Genomic DNA, 15,967 nt, shown 5'->3' on the forward strand with positions numbered 1-15,967 from the left:
GTCTCCATGTGTCCTTCATGGCCTTCACTGCCCATCTTTTTTGATAAAGAACTTGATCTTAGCCTTAGGCTGTGGTTTCATTTGAGCGAGCCACCTGCTCACTGACCAAATGGCTCATAGTCCAGATCTGTGTTGGGCTGCTACCAGACAGCAGCGGTGACCAGACACCAGCCCTCCAGGGTTCCCATACCTGGTATGCGCCTGTCATGGGTCTGTTACGTTTCACGCCATCCAGAGTTGAGAGATGGGGCCAGCTGGGGCAGGAGGCCTGTGGGTCTGTTGTAGGGCATCCTTGGGAGTGGGGGATGATGTAACTTCAGTGCCTCGGGAGGGACAGGTGGCAGCTGAGGCTCCCATACGTCACCCTGCTTGTCTCTGCCTGGGCTCCCAGGTGGGGCACCGACACTGCTCTTCTGCTTTCATACTTGCCAGGTGCTGCCCCTGGTGGTGGTGTCCCGCACACTGGCTGCAGGGGTGGAGTGGCTGAGCTGGCCTCCACAGTCATAGCTGCATCTGTGCTGTTAGTGCCCTTGGGTCTGGCTGCAGCCTTGTGTCTTCTCTTTTCCCCTCCTGTACCTGCATGCATTGGATCCTGGCTCCATCAGTGACTCACTGTGGACTCCAAGCAGGTCAAGTCCTCTCTTTAGGCCCAGTATCCTCCCTTATGAAATGGGTACAGGGATGGCTGAAAGGGCTGCATAGAGCCCAGAGCACTGACTCCATGGCCATCTTTGCTAGTGGTGCTACCACCACTCCCAAGGTCTCCAGAAACCTCCAGCAGCTGGAGGATAAGGCTGAGGCCTCTGACGAGGTTTCTTCCTGTTAAAGTTGTGGCTTGGGTCACCCACCTTGGTGGTCTTATTCGTTAAGGAGCCCAGAATGCAGAGCCCCACACATGCCATGGGAACAGAAGTGCCCCTGCTGCTGAGGCGGAGGGTGGGTCACAGCCTTCAGGTGCCTGTGCAGTGAGGGCCAAGCTTAGATGACTGGCCACCCTGGTCTGGAGGGCTCCGACGGCCATGTCTGGCTCTGCTCTTGATGGAGGGAGGGCTTCTCTGTGGAACCAAGAGGGAGGAGGAGGGCTTTGGTGACCGTGGGAGGGGATGTTACCAACCTCAGACCAATCATGGAGCCAGGTGGTGGCTTTCTAGTCAGGGCTGACCCTCTTGGGGAGCAGCAGAGGCTCTGTTGACCATCTGCTTAGGGTCAGCATCAGCCTCTTATTTGGGTCCTCATTCTCCTTCTGGCTGGTGGCTTTCCTCCTGGGAGGTGCAATGAGGAAGTGCCCCTGGAGAATAGCTGCCCGTCTGGCCTCTCTGGAGCTGTTTTGCTCTAGTGCTGGAGTGGGGTCTGTCTCCCAGGCGGGCTACAGGGGTGCCTCTCCATCTGCCCTTCTCCATTTGGACAATGTTCTTCCCCTCTCCCTTTTTGACCCCTCTGGCCAGCAGCCCACCTGCCCTGGGAGCCTGAGCTACCTCTTGCAGGTGCCTAACATTCCCATTGCCCTGTACTCCAGGATTTGTGGCCACCATCCACCTTCTCCAGAGTGGCCTTGAGCACCACCCTCCCCACCCACCATGCACATAGCCTACTGCTGTCAGTTTGCTGGGTTCCGAGGGACACTAGGGGAAGTGGGGCTGAATTTTGGTCCTCGGGATAGTCCCCTCTTGATCTACATCCTGTCAGTGGTCTTGGGGGCTTCTGCCGCCTCTCCTTCCTCCCCCTCCTCCCTGTGACCACTCTTTCATCCCTCCATTGCTGTGTGTTCATCCATGGCTTCCCTGCAAGACAGAGAGAAGGGGCAGGGTGGGCCAACATTCATCCCCAGTCTTTCCACAGCAGGCAGCAGAATTCGGCCAAGGCGCGCTCCGTGTGGGAGCAGAGGGCCAGCCAGCTTCGTCTGCAGAACCTGAGGGCCAGCTGCGAGGCGCTGTACAGTGAGATGGACCCGGAGGAGCGGATGCGCTATGCCACCACGCGCCATCTGAGGCCAGACATGAAGACGCACTTGGACCGGCCGCTGGTGGTGGAGCCAGGGCGGGAAGGTCCACGGGGTCCCATAGCGGGCAAAGCCCGACCCGAGGGCATGGAGGTTACCGAGAGCGTGGATCCACCACGACGGCATCACCGACACCGTGACAGGGACAAGGTCCCGGCTGTGGCCCCCACAGTGGGCGAACAGGACAGGGCTGATGCCCACAAGGCGGAGAGTGTGGAGCCTGGAGCGCGGGAGGAGCGTTTGCGACCACACCGCAGCCGCAGCAAGGAGGCCGCAGGTGCGCAGGAGTCCCGGAGTGAGCGCAGCAGGGGCCCAGGCCCTGAGAGTGGTCGGCGGCACCACCGGCGGGGCTCCCCGGAGGAGGCCGCGGAGCGCGAGCCCCGGCGCCACCGTGCCCATCGGCACGGGCCAGACCAGGGCAAGGAGGGTACTGCGCCCACTGCCAAGAGTGAGAGGCGCTTGCGGCACCGGGGCCCCCGGGCTGGCCCCAGGGAGGCAGAAAGCGGCGAGGAGCCTACGCGGCGGCACCGGGCACGGCACAAGGTGTTGTCTGTTCACGAGCCCACTGAAAAGGAGGCTGCAGAGAAGGAGGCTGCAGAGAAGGAGGGCGAGATGGCAGAAGTGGACAAGGAGATGCGGAACCACCAGCCCAAGTGCGTAAGCGACCAGCAGGGGGCCTGGTGACCTTATGGTTCTGGGGCCAGGCCCCCTCTATCCCTCGGTGGTGGGTGCAGGGTTGGCCCCAGTGTCTTAGCTGGTAGGAGAGGGTGACTTGGCCAGGTTGCCCCTGTCCCCTCACCCCTAGTTCCCTTGCAGTACCACTTGACAGTGCGCATTGGTGCCACATCAGTCATGGGGCTTAGGGGACATGGGATGTTGGGGACACCTTGACCTGGGAGGGATAGAGTGAGGTGGGGAGGAAAGAGAAAATCGGACTATGGAGGAAGGAAAGGCCAGTGAAGTGTAGGAGCTGTGGGCAGGGCAGTGCAATAGAAGAAGGCCATGCTGTGTAGTCATGAAAAAGTGGACACCCAGGCAGCTGCCCACCTGCTCCCTAGGTGTGACTCTGCAAGAGACCTGGGGCAGGAGCCTGAGGCTGAGGCCAGTGTCTCTGTACTTATGGATTGGCCACACACCAACCAGGACAAACGATGGAGTCCAGGGCCCAGGACCAGCCCAGCAGAACCACTGTTATCATGTGCAAAACTTTGTACTGGGTCTTGGCTTGGTGGCGCACTCGGGTGGCCCCTGGGTGGGGTGGCTTATGAAAGTATCCCTCTCCAGACTAATTTATTCTTCAAATAGTTCTGTTTCACATACATGATGTGATACCAGCAGGGCTGTGTCCTGTGCCAGGGACAGATGGATGAGTCAGCTCCGTACCTAAAGACAGATTTGTACAGGGTGATCGAGACCATGCAAAGTCCCAGAGCAGCAGAGGAGGTAGTCTGAGATTTACTCGGCCTGGTAGAAGTATGAGGAGCTGGGGTTTGCAGAAATAGAAGTTTGGGGCTGCATCAGACTCTGCTGTGCATTTTTGGTTGCAGGGAACCTCACTGTGGCCTGGAGACCAGTGGGGTGATGGGCATAGCCCCTGTGCACGTGCTGCCCAGCACCTGTCTCCAGAAAGTGGAGGAGCAGCCGGAGGATGCAGACAATCAGAGAAATGTCACTCGGATGGGCACTGGACCCTCAGGCCTGAGCACCACTGTGCACGTCCCAGGGACATTGGCAGGCCCTCCTGGGGAGACCACAGTTGCTCCTAGTGAGTATCTCCCTGTACCAGTGGCAGGACCCACTGTGCAGTTCCAGTGATCCACTTCCTTCCTGTTCCATGGCAGCTTCTGGAGACTTGGCTGGCCTCTATAAACTGCTGTCCAGCTGTAGAAAAAGTATTTTGCTGTCAGCCTCTTTCCCTTGATATCTCTTTGCTTTCTGGTGCCCCAGAGGAAACTGAAGGTTAAACTTCATTCTTCTCTCTTCCAAAAGTGTTTGTGAGTTGCCACCTAAAGCCACAAGCTCTGTGTTAGAGTGCATGGAACATAGCAGGAGGGAACCCTCCTTGTCAGTAAAACAGACCACAAAGTGCAAAATGTTCACTGCCTTTGTAGTTGCACAAAACCTGCTAAGGGCTGTGGCCACAGCCTTGTAGGGGCCAAGAACTGGTAGGTAAGGAGGAGGTCTTAGTGACTGTCTCCCACATGCTCATGCCCCTATGGCCTTCTGAGGCTTCCCAGGCTTTTGCCTGAACTGCCCTCTTTACTCCCTAGTGCAAGACCCTGAGTAAGCAGGCATTGAGGGCATGGGTGGACAAGTCAGCCTACCAGGCAAAGGCCTGCAGGTGGCAGACAGGCTCTCATCCAGTAGGGATGGTACATGGGCATTCTGTGAGCACAAGGAGGAGACTTCCTTTCTCTAGTATAGAGGAGACATCCCAAGGGGACAAGGGAGAGGCCTGGAAGGCCAGTGAGGTATTTAGCTCCCGAGCAGACCAGGTAAACTCAGGTGCCCACATGCATGCCCACATTTGCAGGTATAGCCACACCCAGGTGCATGCACCTGTTCTTTCTTAGCATTCTCAACCAGCCAGTGCACAGTGCCAGTGCTGGGGCTGCATCAGTGTAACAGTGGAAAGTGGCAAGTTCTACTTGCTTAGCCTTCCCTTCCTCTTGGCCTCCTTGGAAGAAAGTGGATCCTGGTCCTTTCTCTTGTTCTACTTCCCATGGGCAAAAACACTCATTGTCTTCCCAATCCCCTCACCTGATTCTCTCTGGATTAGCTTGAGGATGAACCCAGGGTTCCCACCTGTCCACAGAGTCCAGATGCGACCCCTGCAACCTTCACCACTGCTGGCAGCCACTGATATTTTTGCTGTCTCTGTAGTTTCACCTTTTCCAGAATGTCTTAGTGTTGGAGTCATATGGTGTGAAGCCTTTTTAGACTAGTTTCTTTCCCTGAGCTGTATGCACTTTGGGATCCTCCATGCCATTATCTGGCTTGGTAGCTCATTTCTTTTTCAGCACTGAATTAATATTCCATTGTCTGGATGTACCACAGTTTGTGTATCGATTCACCTATTGAAGGAATCATTTCTGGAAATTATGTATAAAACTGCTTACTATAGGCACTTGCATTAGGTCTTGTGTGGGCATCATTTTTCAACACTTTTGGGCAAATACCTAAGAGGATGATGGTCGGATTGTGTGGTGAGACTTATTTTGTAAGAAGCTGCCAAGCTGTTCTCCAAAATGACTGCTCTGTCTTGTATTCCCTCTGGCGATGAGTGAGAGGTCCCCTTGGTCTACACCTTCATAGAGCAATATTGTCAGTGCTGGGGCTTCAGCTGTTCTGACAGATGGGCAGTGGTGTCTCCTTGTAACCTGCAGCTTCCTGAAGCATGTGGCACAGAACGTCTACTAATGTGCTTATTTGCTCTCTGTCCCTTTTTAGTGAGGGTCTACTCAGGTCCTTTGCCCACTTTCCAGTTGGTTGCTTATTTCATGGTTGTTGCGTTCTAAGAGTTCTTTGTGTATTTTGGATATAAGTCTTTTGTTGGATACGGTGTTTTAAGTGTTTTCTCCCAGTCTTTGGTTTGGCTTTCCGTTCTCTGAATGTCTGCTGTTTCCATTGCTACTGTTGGGCATTGGGGACAATCTGATCCCTGTTATTACTTCTGCTCGGAGCAGAAATATAGCTGTTGGTTTTCATTTTAACTATGTTTCCTGCTACTTTGAATCCTTGAATTGTTTGTTTCAGTGTTGATTCTCTGCTTTTTTCCAAGTATATTTTTAAAACTTCCGTGAATATTATTGGCACTCTTCCTTCCTGAGTGAGGCTTTCTTGTTTGTCTGATTGTGCTGGCTAATACCCTGAAGGTGACCCTGAAGTGGATTCCAGGGTGCCTTTACCATGTTTTTGCCTATACTAAGCTAATGGTTCTGGTTTGGGATCTCAGGGGTGTCTGTTGAATGTTGTTGAAGGTCTTTTTGGCATCTATAGAGATCATAATTTCCCCCAAAATATGAAGACTCATGGCAATGAATTACCTGATGTGGAATTACCTTTGCAACCTTAGAGTAAAGCTGACTTGGTTGTTTTGCTTATTTTTAAATGTGTAGTCGGGTGCTGTTAATATTTCATGTAAGATTTGTGGACCAATGCTTTCAGGTGAAGTGTGTTCACAGCTTCCTTTTTGTGTATTGGTGCTGCATAGTGAGTGCTTGTTTACCTTCACTGCTGCATTCCTGGAAACCTAGTGTTCTGAATGGGAGTACCATTTTCCATTATTTGATTTATTTTATTTTATCTTATTTTTGTGGTGTTGGGGTCAAACACAGAGTCTTGTGCATGCTAGGTAAAAGCTCTACGATGGAGACATAAACCTGAGCCCTTTCCCATTATTTTGAATGGCAAAAATTACAGTATATTACATGTAACTCAAAACCTCCCGTTTCTTAAGAATTAAAGCACAGTTGAACACTGAAAAGTTACAAACTATCATATTAGGACAGGAAATGCTTAACATTTTTTTTTCCAGATTGCTGGTCAAGATAGCTGTTAATAAGCAATTGCTTTGGCTAACTCCTTTATTGAAGCTTACTGTACTTTTAAAAAACATTCAAACATGATTCTGATAATGTGGCAGCTGAATTTGGAATCTTGCCTAGGAGTTTCCCCCATGTTACTTTGTTAAACATTATATTGAGTTTTGAGAAAATATACCTCTTTTCCCTCACCAGCTCCAACAAGACTAAAGACACACACACACACACACACACACACACACACACCCACCCCTGGGACAGTTCAGGTGACACTAGAATTACTTGGTCTTTGGATATGTGGTAGAATTGTGAAATCACCTATGCCTGGTCTGTTTTTGAAGGACAGTTTCTCTATTTCTGTGTGGATATTAAACATTGTAGTCTCCTGAGATGAATTTGGGAAATTATATTTTCCTTAGAAACGATCCATTTGATCTAGGTTTTTCAATTTATTTTCTTAAACTTAAGCAAAGGAGGGATTTATGTTTTTTATCCCCTCAATTTCCCTCTGGCTTGTAATATTTCCCCCTTTCAGTTTTTAATCCTATGTGTCTTTGTGTTTTCCTGTTTTCTTGACCAGATTAGTTAGTGGTTTATATATTTTGTAGACTTTCACGAGCACAGTATTTCAATCCATTGTGACTCTGCAGGTCTGTCCTTGGAACCTAGCTTTCTGCTTGGTCTTCATTACTCCCTGCTGCTTCCTCTCGCCCTGCTTTGTGGTTCCTTTTCTGACTTCTTGAGTTGCACGCTATTCTTTAATTTTTGCTCTGTGATTATTTAAGAGAATGATTTCCTTCTGATTGCTGATTTTGTTGATTCTATAGCTTCTGACATTTGGTTTCTTAATTTTAATAAAATGTTAAGATAAGTTCTGATTCTTCCTGTGGCTGCAGTTGTGCACTTCTGGCCAGGTGCCCAGTAGCTGTGGAGAGAACTGACACCCTTCCTTTGCTCCCACCTTATCTGGGGAGGGTGCATTTATTTCCCACCACTTTAGCATGATGTTAGCTGTTGGTTTTTGTTTTAGTAGATGTTCTTTATCAAGTTGAAGAAGTTCCCCTCCATTCCTCTTTTTCTAAGAGTTTTTATCATGAGTGGTTATTGGATTTTGTCAAATGATTTTCTGCATCAATTGATATGAGTCTGTGTGTTCTTCTATTAATATAGTTGTTTATATTGATTTATTTTCAAATATTAAGCTGGCCTTGATTCCTGGGATACCCCCTAATGGTTTTGTGTGTAATTATTTTTCATATATTGCCCAATTCTAGTTGCTAATACTTTGTTAAGGAGTTTTTCCTCTAAATCCATGAGGGATATTGTTCTGTAATTTTCTATTTTGAACCTTTTGTTTTTTTTTGGTCTGGTTTGAGTATCACAGTAATACTGGATCCATAAAATATTTAATTTAATGGAATTGTTTCCTCTTCTATTTTCCACAATAGATTGTATCAAACTGGTGTTAATTCTCCTTTAAATTTTTGTTCAAATTAGTCAAAGAAACATTTTTTTTGAAATTTTTAAATTAAAAATTTAGCTTCCTTAACAGTTGTAGGGCTGTGTTTTTGCTCTCTTTCTGGACGAGTTGCAGTGGTTTGTGCCTTTTGTGGAAGTGGTACATTTCACTTAAGTTTTTAGATTGATGTGTACATAGTTGTTATAACTTCATATAAATTTTTTTTTTTCTTTGTACCAGAGATTGAACCCAGGGGCGCTTAACCACTGGGTCACATCCCCACCCCTTTTTGTTTTTTATTTCAAGACTGGGCTTCACCAAGTTGCTTAGGGACTTGCTAAGTTGCTGAGGCTGGTTTTTGAACTTGGAATTCTCCTGCCTCAGCCTCCAAGCTGTTGGGATCATGTGATCATTTTGATGTCAGCATGGTCTGTAGTGATAGCCCCTGTCTCATTTTTCCTTGGGTAATTTGTTGTCTTCTCTCTTTTCTTTGTTAGTCTTACTAGAAATTTGTTAATCTTACTGATCTTTTCAAAAAGAACCAAATTCTTGTTTCATTGATTTTCTCCATTATTCTTGTTTTAATTTCATTTGATTTTTACTCTATTGATTTGATTTCCATGTGCTTTATGCTTATTTCGCTTTTTTTTCAGTTTCTTGAGGGTGGGAGCTTATCATGGGTTTGAGCCGTTTCCTCTTTTCTGAGCATTTCCTTCTCGGCACGCTTCTGCTGTGTGCCATGGGTTTTCATATGATACACTTTAATTCGTGTTTAGTTTTATTTTAAGTTTCCCTTGAACCCTCTTCTTTAACTCATGAATTAAGTAGAAGTGTGTGGTTCAGGTGCTCAGTGTTTAGGATTTCCTGCTCCTTGTGATTGATTTCTGGTTTGATTGCTTCATGGTCAGTAACCATATTCTGTATCATTACAGTTTTTTTAATTTGTTTAAGTTTGTTGTATGGCTCAGAATGTGGTATCGATTCTGTGGGCATTGAACATGTATTTTCCAGGTTTTGGGTAGAACGTTCTGTAAGTGCCAATTAGAGCCTGCTGGTTGATGGCATTATTGAGTTTTTCTGTAAGCTTGCTATTTTCTCTCTGTCTAGACCCATCAATTGTTCAAAAAAGGATGTTCAAGTTTCTAACTATAAATGTGAACTTATCTGTTTCGGCTTTTAGACTATAAGTTGTTGCTGCCATATTTGTAGTTCTGTCATTAGGTACACACACATAGGATTTCTATATCTTCTTGGTGGAATGACCTTTTTTTTTCTTTGTGGAATGTCCTTCCCTGTACCTGTAGTTTTCTTTGATCTGAAGTCTATCTTATGTTACTATGTCTACTCTTGCTTTCTTTTGATTAATATTTGCATGATATCTTTCTCATCTTTTATTTTCAGCTTGGTTGTATAGTTATACTTGAAGTGAGTTTCTTGTAGAAAGCATATAGTTATAGCATGTTGTTAATCCACTATGTCAAGTTTTTAATCTGTTCTATTTAAAGCATTCACACTTAATGTAATTATTGATACAATGGGGCTCAAGATTGTTATTCTATTTTTTGTTTGTTTTCTGTTTGTTCTCTTTCTGTTTTTCATTTTTCTGGCTTCCTTTTCCTGCCTTTTGGGGGTTACTTGAACATGTTTTAGAATTGTGTTTTGATTTATCTATACTAGTTTTGAGTGTACCTCTGATAGAGATTTTTAGTGTTTACTTTAGGAATTACATTTTGTTTATATATCTTACCCCAGTTTATTGGTGTCATGATTTTAACAGAGTGAAGTATAAAAACATGACCTCTCTTGATATCCTTCCCCCTTCCCTGTTTATAATAGTCTTAAATATTTCCTCTGCATACATTTGTGATCACCTCACAGCGTGTTGCCATTTTTACTTTAACTATCAAACATAATTTAGAAACCTTCAGAGGAGAAAAGAAAGTATATTGTGTTTACTATGTTTTTCTCCTGTTATTCTTTCTTTCTTCCTGAGATTCCAATGTTTCTACTTTCATTATTTTCTATTTGAAGAACCTTGTTTAGTCATTCTTTTAGAATAGGCCTGCCTGTGACAAAGTCTTTTAGTTTTCCTTCATCTGAGAATGTCTTGATTTTCCTTCATTCCTGAAGGATATTTTCACTGGGTATAGAATTCTGGGTTGACAGTTGTTTTTTTTTCAGCACTTGAAAAAAACGTGTGCCTCTTCCTTCTGACCTCCATGGTTTCTGATGAGAAATCCACTGTCATTCGAATTGTTTTCTTCCTATAGGTAAGATGTTGTTTCTCTCTTGCTGCTTTCGAGATTTTTTTTTTTTTTTTTGTCTTTACATTTCAGAAGTTTGAGTGTAATGTGTTGTAGTATGGGTTTCTTCAAGTTTATCCTTTTGGGGATTTATTCAACTTCTTGAATCTGTAGGTTAATATCTTTTGCTAGATTTGGAAATATTTCATCCATTATGTCTTTGAGTACTTTTTTTTTTTTTTTTTTCTTTTTTTTAAGCTTTGCCCTTTTCTCTTTTCTTTCAAGGAGTTTGATGACATGATTGTTAGATCTTTTATTAAACTCCCCAAGCCTCCTGAGCTCTATTGTTTTTTTTTTCAGTCTGTTTTCTCTCTGTTGTTCAGATTGGATAATCTCTATTTTCCTACCTTGCAGTTCACAGATTCTTTCATCTGTGCTTTCCATTCTGCAGTTGTGCCCATCTATTGAATTTTTTATTTCAGACATTGTACTTTTCATTTGGTCCTTTATATCTTCTATTTCTTTGCTGAGACTTCATACTTTTCATTTATTTCAAGTGTGTTTTTAGTTATCTGTTGGCCATTTTTGTGATGGTGTATCTAATGTCTGTCAGAATTCTAGTGTCAGAACCATCTTGGTGCCTATTGCTTGTCTTTTCTCAGTCAAGTTGATTTCCTGGTTCTTGGTGTGATAAGCAATTTTTTATTGAAACCTAAATACTTGGGTATTATGTCATGGGCCCTTGAGTCATATTGAAATCTTCTATTTGGCTGTCTGCTATGACATCATTCTGCCAGGGAAAGGTTGGGAGTTGTCTCTATCACCACCCAGCTGGAGGGGCTCCACATAACTGCTGGGCTAGGGTAGACGTCCCAACTCCCCAGTAGGCCTCCAGCCAGACTGGAGAGTAAGAGACCTTGCTACGGTTCCACGTGTGGCTGCCCCAACACAGTGGTGCTGGCCTCATTAGCTCGAGGTGTCAGTACAAGTCCTGCCTTTCCCCAGGACTCACTCCAGTGAGTAAGGAAAGGCTGCCTTACAGATGATCTTTATTGGCATTGTGTGGGCTGTGGGTCTTGTTCCCATGGAGTTGAGATTTCACTCCTACCCGAACCTCTCTGACCTGCTCCCACAGCAGGGGCTCTGGTGGTGAGGGCTCACACCTAGGCTCGTCCCCAGCTTGGCTGGTATGAGTGGAGGTAGGCTGCAGTATCTCTGTGAGTTTGACTGTAGCACAGTGATCGTTGCCTGCAAATTTTCCATCTTGCCAGGCTGCCTCCTTCCTAGTCCTTTTACTATGGAGAGCTACTTTTCATTGAGGCTTTTAAAAATCATGTCTGTTGGCATTTAGGGGTTATTGGTTTCTCTAGCACCATCTGGGATATATGAGGCATAAAAGAAAACCCAGAAAATGAAGACCAACTGTGTGCCATTCCTTGGGTCCTGAGGCTCCATAGCCAGTCTGCTTTCTACCTCTTGACTTTCAGAGTTGCCCTACATTTTCCTTGTACACGTGGATGTCCAAGGCTTGTGTGTGTATCTGTGCTAGTGGGCTGAATGGGGAAGCACTCCAGTCCATCCTTCTGTAAGCTGAAGCCCCAAGTTAATTTTACATATGGTGTGAGATAAGGAATAGGCCCTGTCCCCTCCTCCGCTCTCATGGACATTCAATTATTTTATTACTGTCTGTTGAAAAGACTTTCCTCTTTTCATTGAATTACTATGGAACTTTTGTCAGAATGATTTGATATTAGTACATTTCGGGGGTTACAGTTTTGATTGTCAGTTCTGTCACATTGTGTTGTTTTGTGTATTGGACACTCTGGTTATGTAGATTGGATCTACTTTGCCCGTTTTCTGTATGGTTTTTGTTCTAACTTCTTAAATACTCAGTCTTTATTTCACATTTTTCCCTTCGGCTCAGTTCACTGCACTCTTCTTTTTCTCTTGCTGTACTTGCAGTCATTTCTGTTCTCCCTTGGACTCCTCGTGACTTCTGACTGACCTTGTCATTTTTGCAGTTCTCTCCTGAGCTTGGTCAGCTCTCATCTCACGGCTCCAGTGATCCATCCGTCTTTATTTTGAGTATTCAAATCTGACTATAGCGTTCCTTGCTATCAGGAAGTGCTCATATGATTGTATTAGGTGCAGCATGAGATGTGTGTGGGAAGTTGGGTTAGTTCTGTGTTACAGTTGTGGTTTTTTTTTTTGGATATTTAAAAAAAAATGTTTAGTTGTTGATGAACCTTTATTTAATTTATTTATTTTTATGTGGTGCTGAGAAGCGAACCCACTGCCTCACACTTGCTAGGCAAGTGTTCTACCACTGAGCCACACCCCAGCCTTTTGTGGGTTTTTTTTATTAGTTGAATAGTTTTTAACCCTTACTTTTTGTTTTCTTCTTATTGAAGTGTTTTTTGTGTGTGTTTTGTTTTGTCTTGTTTTATAATGGATATTGAGTTTCTTTCTCAGATGAGGATAAAATGTGCTACGTTTCCCTGGACCAGCAGCTACATGTGATTCTGTGGAGCGTGGGAAGGGCTTGTGCAGCTCACTGGTTTTCCAGGTCTACAGCACCCTCCTCTGTCAGTGAAGTGAAATACCTTCTCTGTCTGGATTTTGGGGAGTCTGTCTGGCTCTGTTCTTTGCCACTCAGACCTCTGTAGCCCCTGACTCAGCGCTGGGTCTCATCACAAAGCCACATGGAGCCTCCCTTTCCAGTTTCTCCTTCCTTTCAGAAGCAGGCACCAGTGGCTGTCTCCGTCCAGGCACTTCCCAAAGCCTCCTTTTGATGTCCGAGGTCCAGGGGTCTGACCCACGGGGCCGCAGGCCTGTGCCCGGCACTTCTGTGCTGGAGGAGGACCTCTTCTCCAGGGCGATCGCTGGCGATGCCCCGTTGCACACACCCTCACCCCCGGGCCGCCCACTGGTTCTGCAGGCCTCACGTGCTTACCCACTCCCACTAAGCTCAGGTGCGTGCTGTGGGTGTGGCCTGTGGGTGCTGGGTCTCGCTTCCTGTTGACTTACAGCCTAGGGAGGCTGTGGGGAGGAACCTGAGGGGAGGGGTTCTTTCTGCAGTTGTCTGGGTTTGCATTTTCCGGTCTTTCCCTTCTTCCCCTAAGCACTTTCCTCTAAAAGTGGGTCACTTTAAACAGCCTACCAGTGCCTCAGGCCTTGTCTTTCTTGACCTTCTTGTGCCTTGACTCTTTGCAAATTTCTGCTCTTGGTGTTTCCTTTGTTCTCTGCCCCATGCCCTTCCTCCTGCTATGGGTTGGACACTTCCCTGGGGATATTTGGGCTTCTGTACTCTGCTAGTGTGTTTAAGCTTTAGGTTTCACTCTAAGAATTATTTTATTTCTATCTAATACATTTGAAACTAGTTTTTAAGACTTTTTTCTGAGTTTCCTTAGGAGTCTTCATGTGACAGGCAGCAGGATGGTGAGCTCCTTGTGGCTACTTTGCCCCTACTTTGCTCTGGCTCTTTTTTGTTCTCTGCAGTTTCGTCACTCCTGGTGGGTCAGGTGTTCATTTGGGTCTCTCCCACTTCTGTTCCAAGAGCGTGTTTCCTGATTTCCTTTAGTGAGGCTCCGTAGTGGTGAACTCTCTCTGCTGGCCTGGGTGACCCTTTTTCTGCCATTGCTTGTGAGAAATGGTTTTCTTTTCTATGGAATTCTAGCTCGTTAGTTATTTTCTCTTATCAAATTCAGACTATTCCATTATCCACCTTCTGTTGTTCTGTGGGGAAGCCAGTGGCCCAAATTGTTCCTTTATCTGGCTCCATATTCTCTGTGGCTGCTTACATAGACCCTTTTTGTTGTGGACAGTTGAGCGCAATGGCTGCTTCCTGTCGCCCTGTGCAGTCGTCCTCCTGTGTCTCCTTCCCCCTTTCTCCTTGCTTTTTTGTGCTGCCTGTGAAGTGTAAGTATGCCAGTGGGCATTTCAGGGATTTAGCCTAAATGTTGAAGACAGCTCCTTACTGTTATCTAACTCCCATTCCAAGTTCCCATTTTACCAGGTAGCTAAGAAATAACTTTTCATAGCAGGTTTGTTTGACTCAGTCTCCATATGAGACTCACTCATTTCTCGTAGCTTGATCTGAGTCTCTTTATAACAGTATCTGCCCTCTTCTCTCATTCATGCCCTTTACTGTTGAAGAAGCCATGTGTTTTGTCCATTCACCCCTGACTCTGGGTCTGGTTGGTGGCAGCAGATGTTCTTTGGCCTCACTACAGCCTGTCTTTGACTATGGTGGTATGAGATCTTGTTGTCAGCTGCTGTCTTGTTGGGCAGGAGATTCAGCAGCATCCCTGACCTCTGTTCAGGATGCCAACAGCACCTCTCACTGTGAGAACAGAAGCTGTCTCCAGGCATTACTGGATCTGCCCCACCTGAGCCCCACACATTGGGAGACTCGATTAGAAGGGTTTAGCATGCAGCAGCTCCAGTGGCTGCTGCATGGTGCTGGCCTGGCGTCTGGTGGTTCAGCTAGGCTCCCTTCTCCTGATACTTTCCTCCAGCCTTTCCCCTAGTGATTACACTGACAGTAATTGTTAGCAAAGAAGTGATTTTGGGAAGGACCACAGAATGAGGAATTTAAAACCCCACCATTTTTTTCTGTATTTATTGTTTTAGCCTTTTCTGTAAGGAAGATCTTATTCCACAAAACTACTTTGAAATGTAGTTTGTATTTATATCAAGCAAGAGAGAGGCTTAATTCTGTGCCTTTGTTATTTTTCAAAATAATGAATTGATACCTTAGCAACTCCAAATATCACTAGTGAGAGATTAAAAAAAAAACTGTTACTATAAAATTTTAGATTTGAGTATGTTTGATGTGTTTCAGTCAGTTCTTTGAATTCTCTTTCTTTCTTTTTCTTTTTTTTGTACCAGGGATTAAACCCAGGGGCAGGATCCTCCTGCCTTAGCCTCCCAAGCTGCTGGGATTATAAGCGTGCACCACCGAATTCACTTACTTTTGATGCTAAATCTCCTCATCTAGACCGGGGCCCTTCAGGGTGGCTTTTTGTCCCTGTCACGTGTCTGTGTTGGCCCTTGACAGTTTCCCGGCTTTCGGCTCTGACGTGTTCTAGGACCGTCTTGTCCCTCTCCTGCTGCAGACCTGGAGCGGTCATCTCTGCAGGGAGTCTGTGTACTGGAGCCTGCTGCTGTGCCTGCAGCGCCTTCCTGGCCTCAGTGGACCTTTGCCTCCTGTGATCTCACCTTAAGCTCCTCTTTGGAGGGCCGCCCTTGGCCCACTGGAGCTGTGGAAGTCTGGGGGCACTGCTCCTCCAGGGCGACCTGAGTAGGGAAGGGAAGGCACAGGTGTGGGAGAGCCCAGCCCTGTGTCTGTGTGTACGGGACAGCTTTGAGGTTTGGGTGAGCCCACGGTGTGCCGTGGGAGCCACACCTACCTTTGCAGGACTTCCCACCCTTGCTGGGCTTCTTCACGTCCCTGTTCTGCTTTCTTACTCCCTTCTGGTCTTTTTGGAGTGTGTCCTTCATCAGGCATGTGGGTCTGCCCCTGTGGAGCCTCACTCAGTGCCCCTGTGCTCAGTGTGGAGGACGTGTGGGGAGCCCTCCTTTGTGGTCATTGCTGCTGGGTTCTTTATTGCTGTCAGGCTTTTATGTGGATTCCTTTTTTTTAAGAGATAAATGAATTCTGTGGCATTTGTGATTCACATAGAAGATTATAAAATTTATTCCTTACTTCTTTGACTTTGTA

The 15,967-nt window shown here is 46.2% G+C and overlaps 1 protein-coding gene across 1 annotated transcript in view; it reads left to right on the top strand.

Moving 5' to 3' along the window:
* Positions 1–15,967, top strand: part of CACNA1B (calcium voltage-gated channel subunit alpha1 B) — a 192,163-nt gene that overhangs the window by 106,147 nt on the left and 70,049 nt on the right. Inside the window, exons 19-20 of the mRNA XM_079112735.1 lie at positions 1,840–2,652; positions 3,547–3,764. Of these exons, the coding sequence (XP_078968861.1) occupies positions 1,840–2,652; positions 3,547–3,764 (1,031 nt within the window). The remainder of the gene's footprint in view (positions 1–1,839; positions 2,653–3,546; positions 3,765–15,967) is intronic.

This window comes from Sciurus vulgaris (assembly GCF_902686455.1).
Source record: "Sciurus vulgaris genome assembly, chromosome: 15".
Classification (NCBI taxonomy): domain Eukaryota; kingdom Metazoa; phylum Chordata; class Mammalia; order Rodentia; family Sciuridae; genus Sciurus; species Sciurus vulgaris.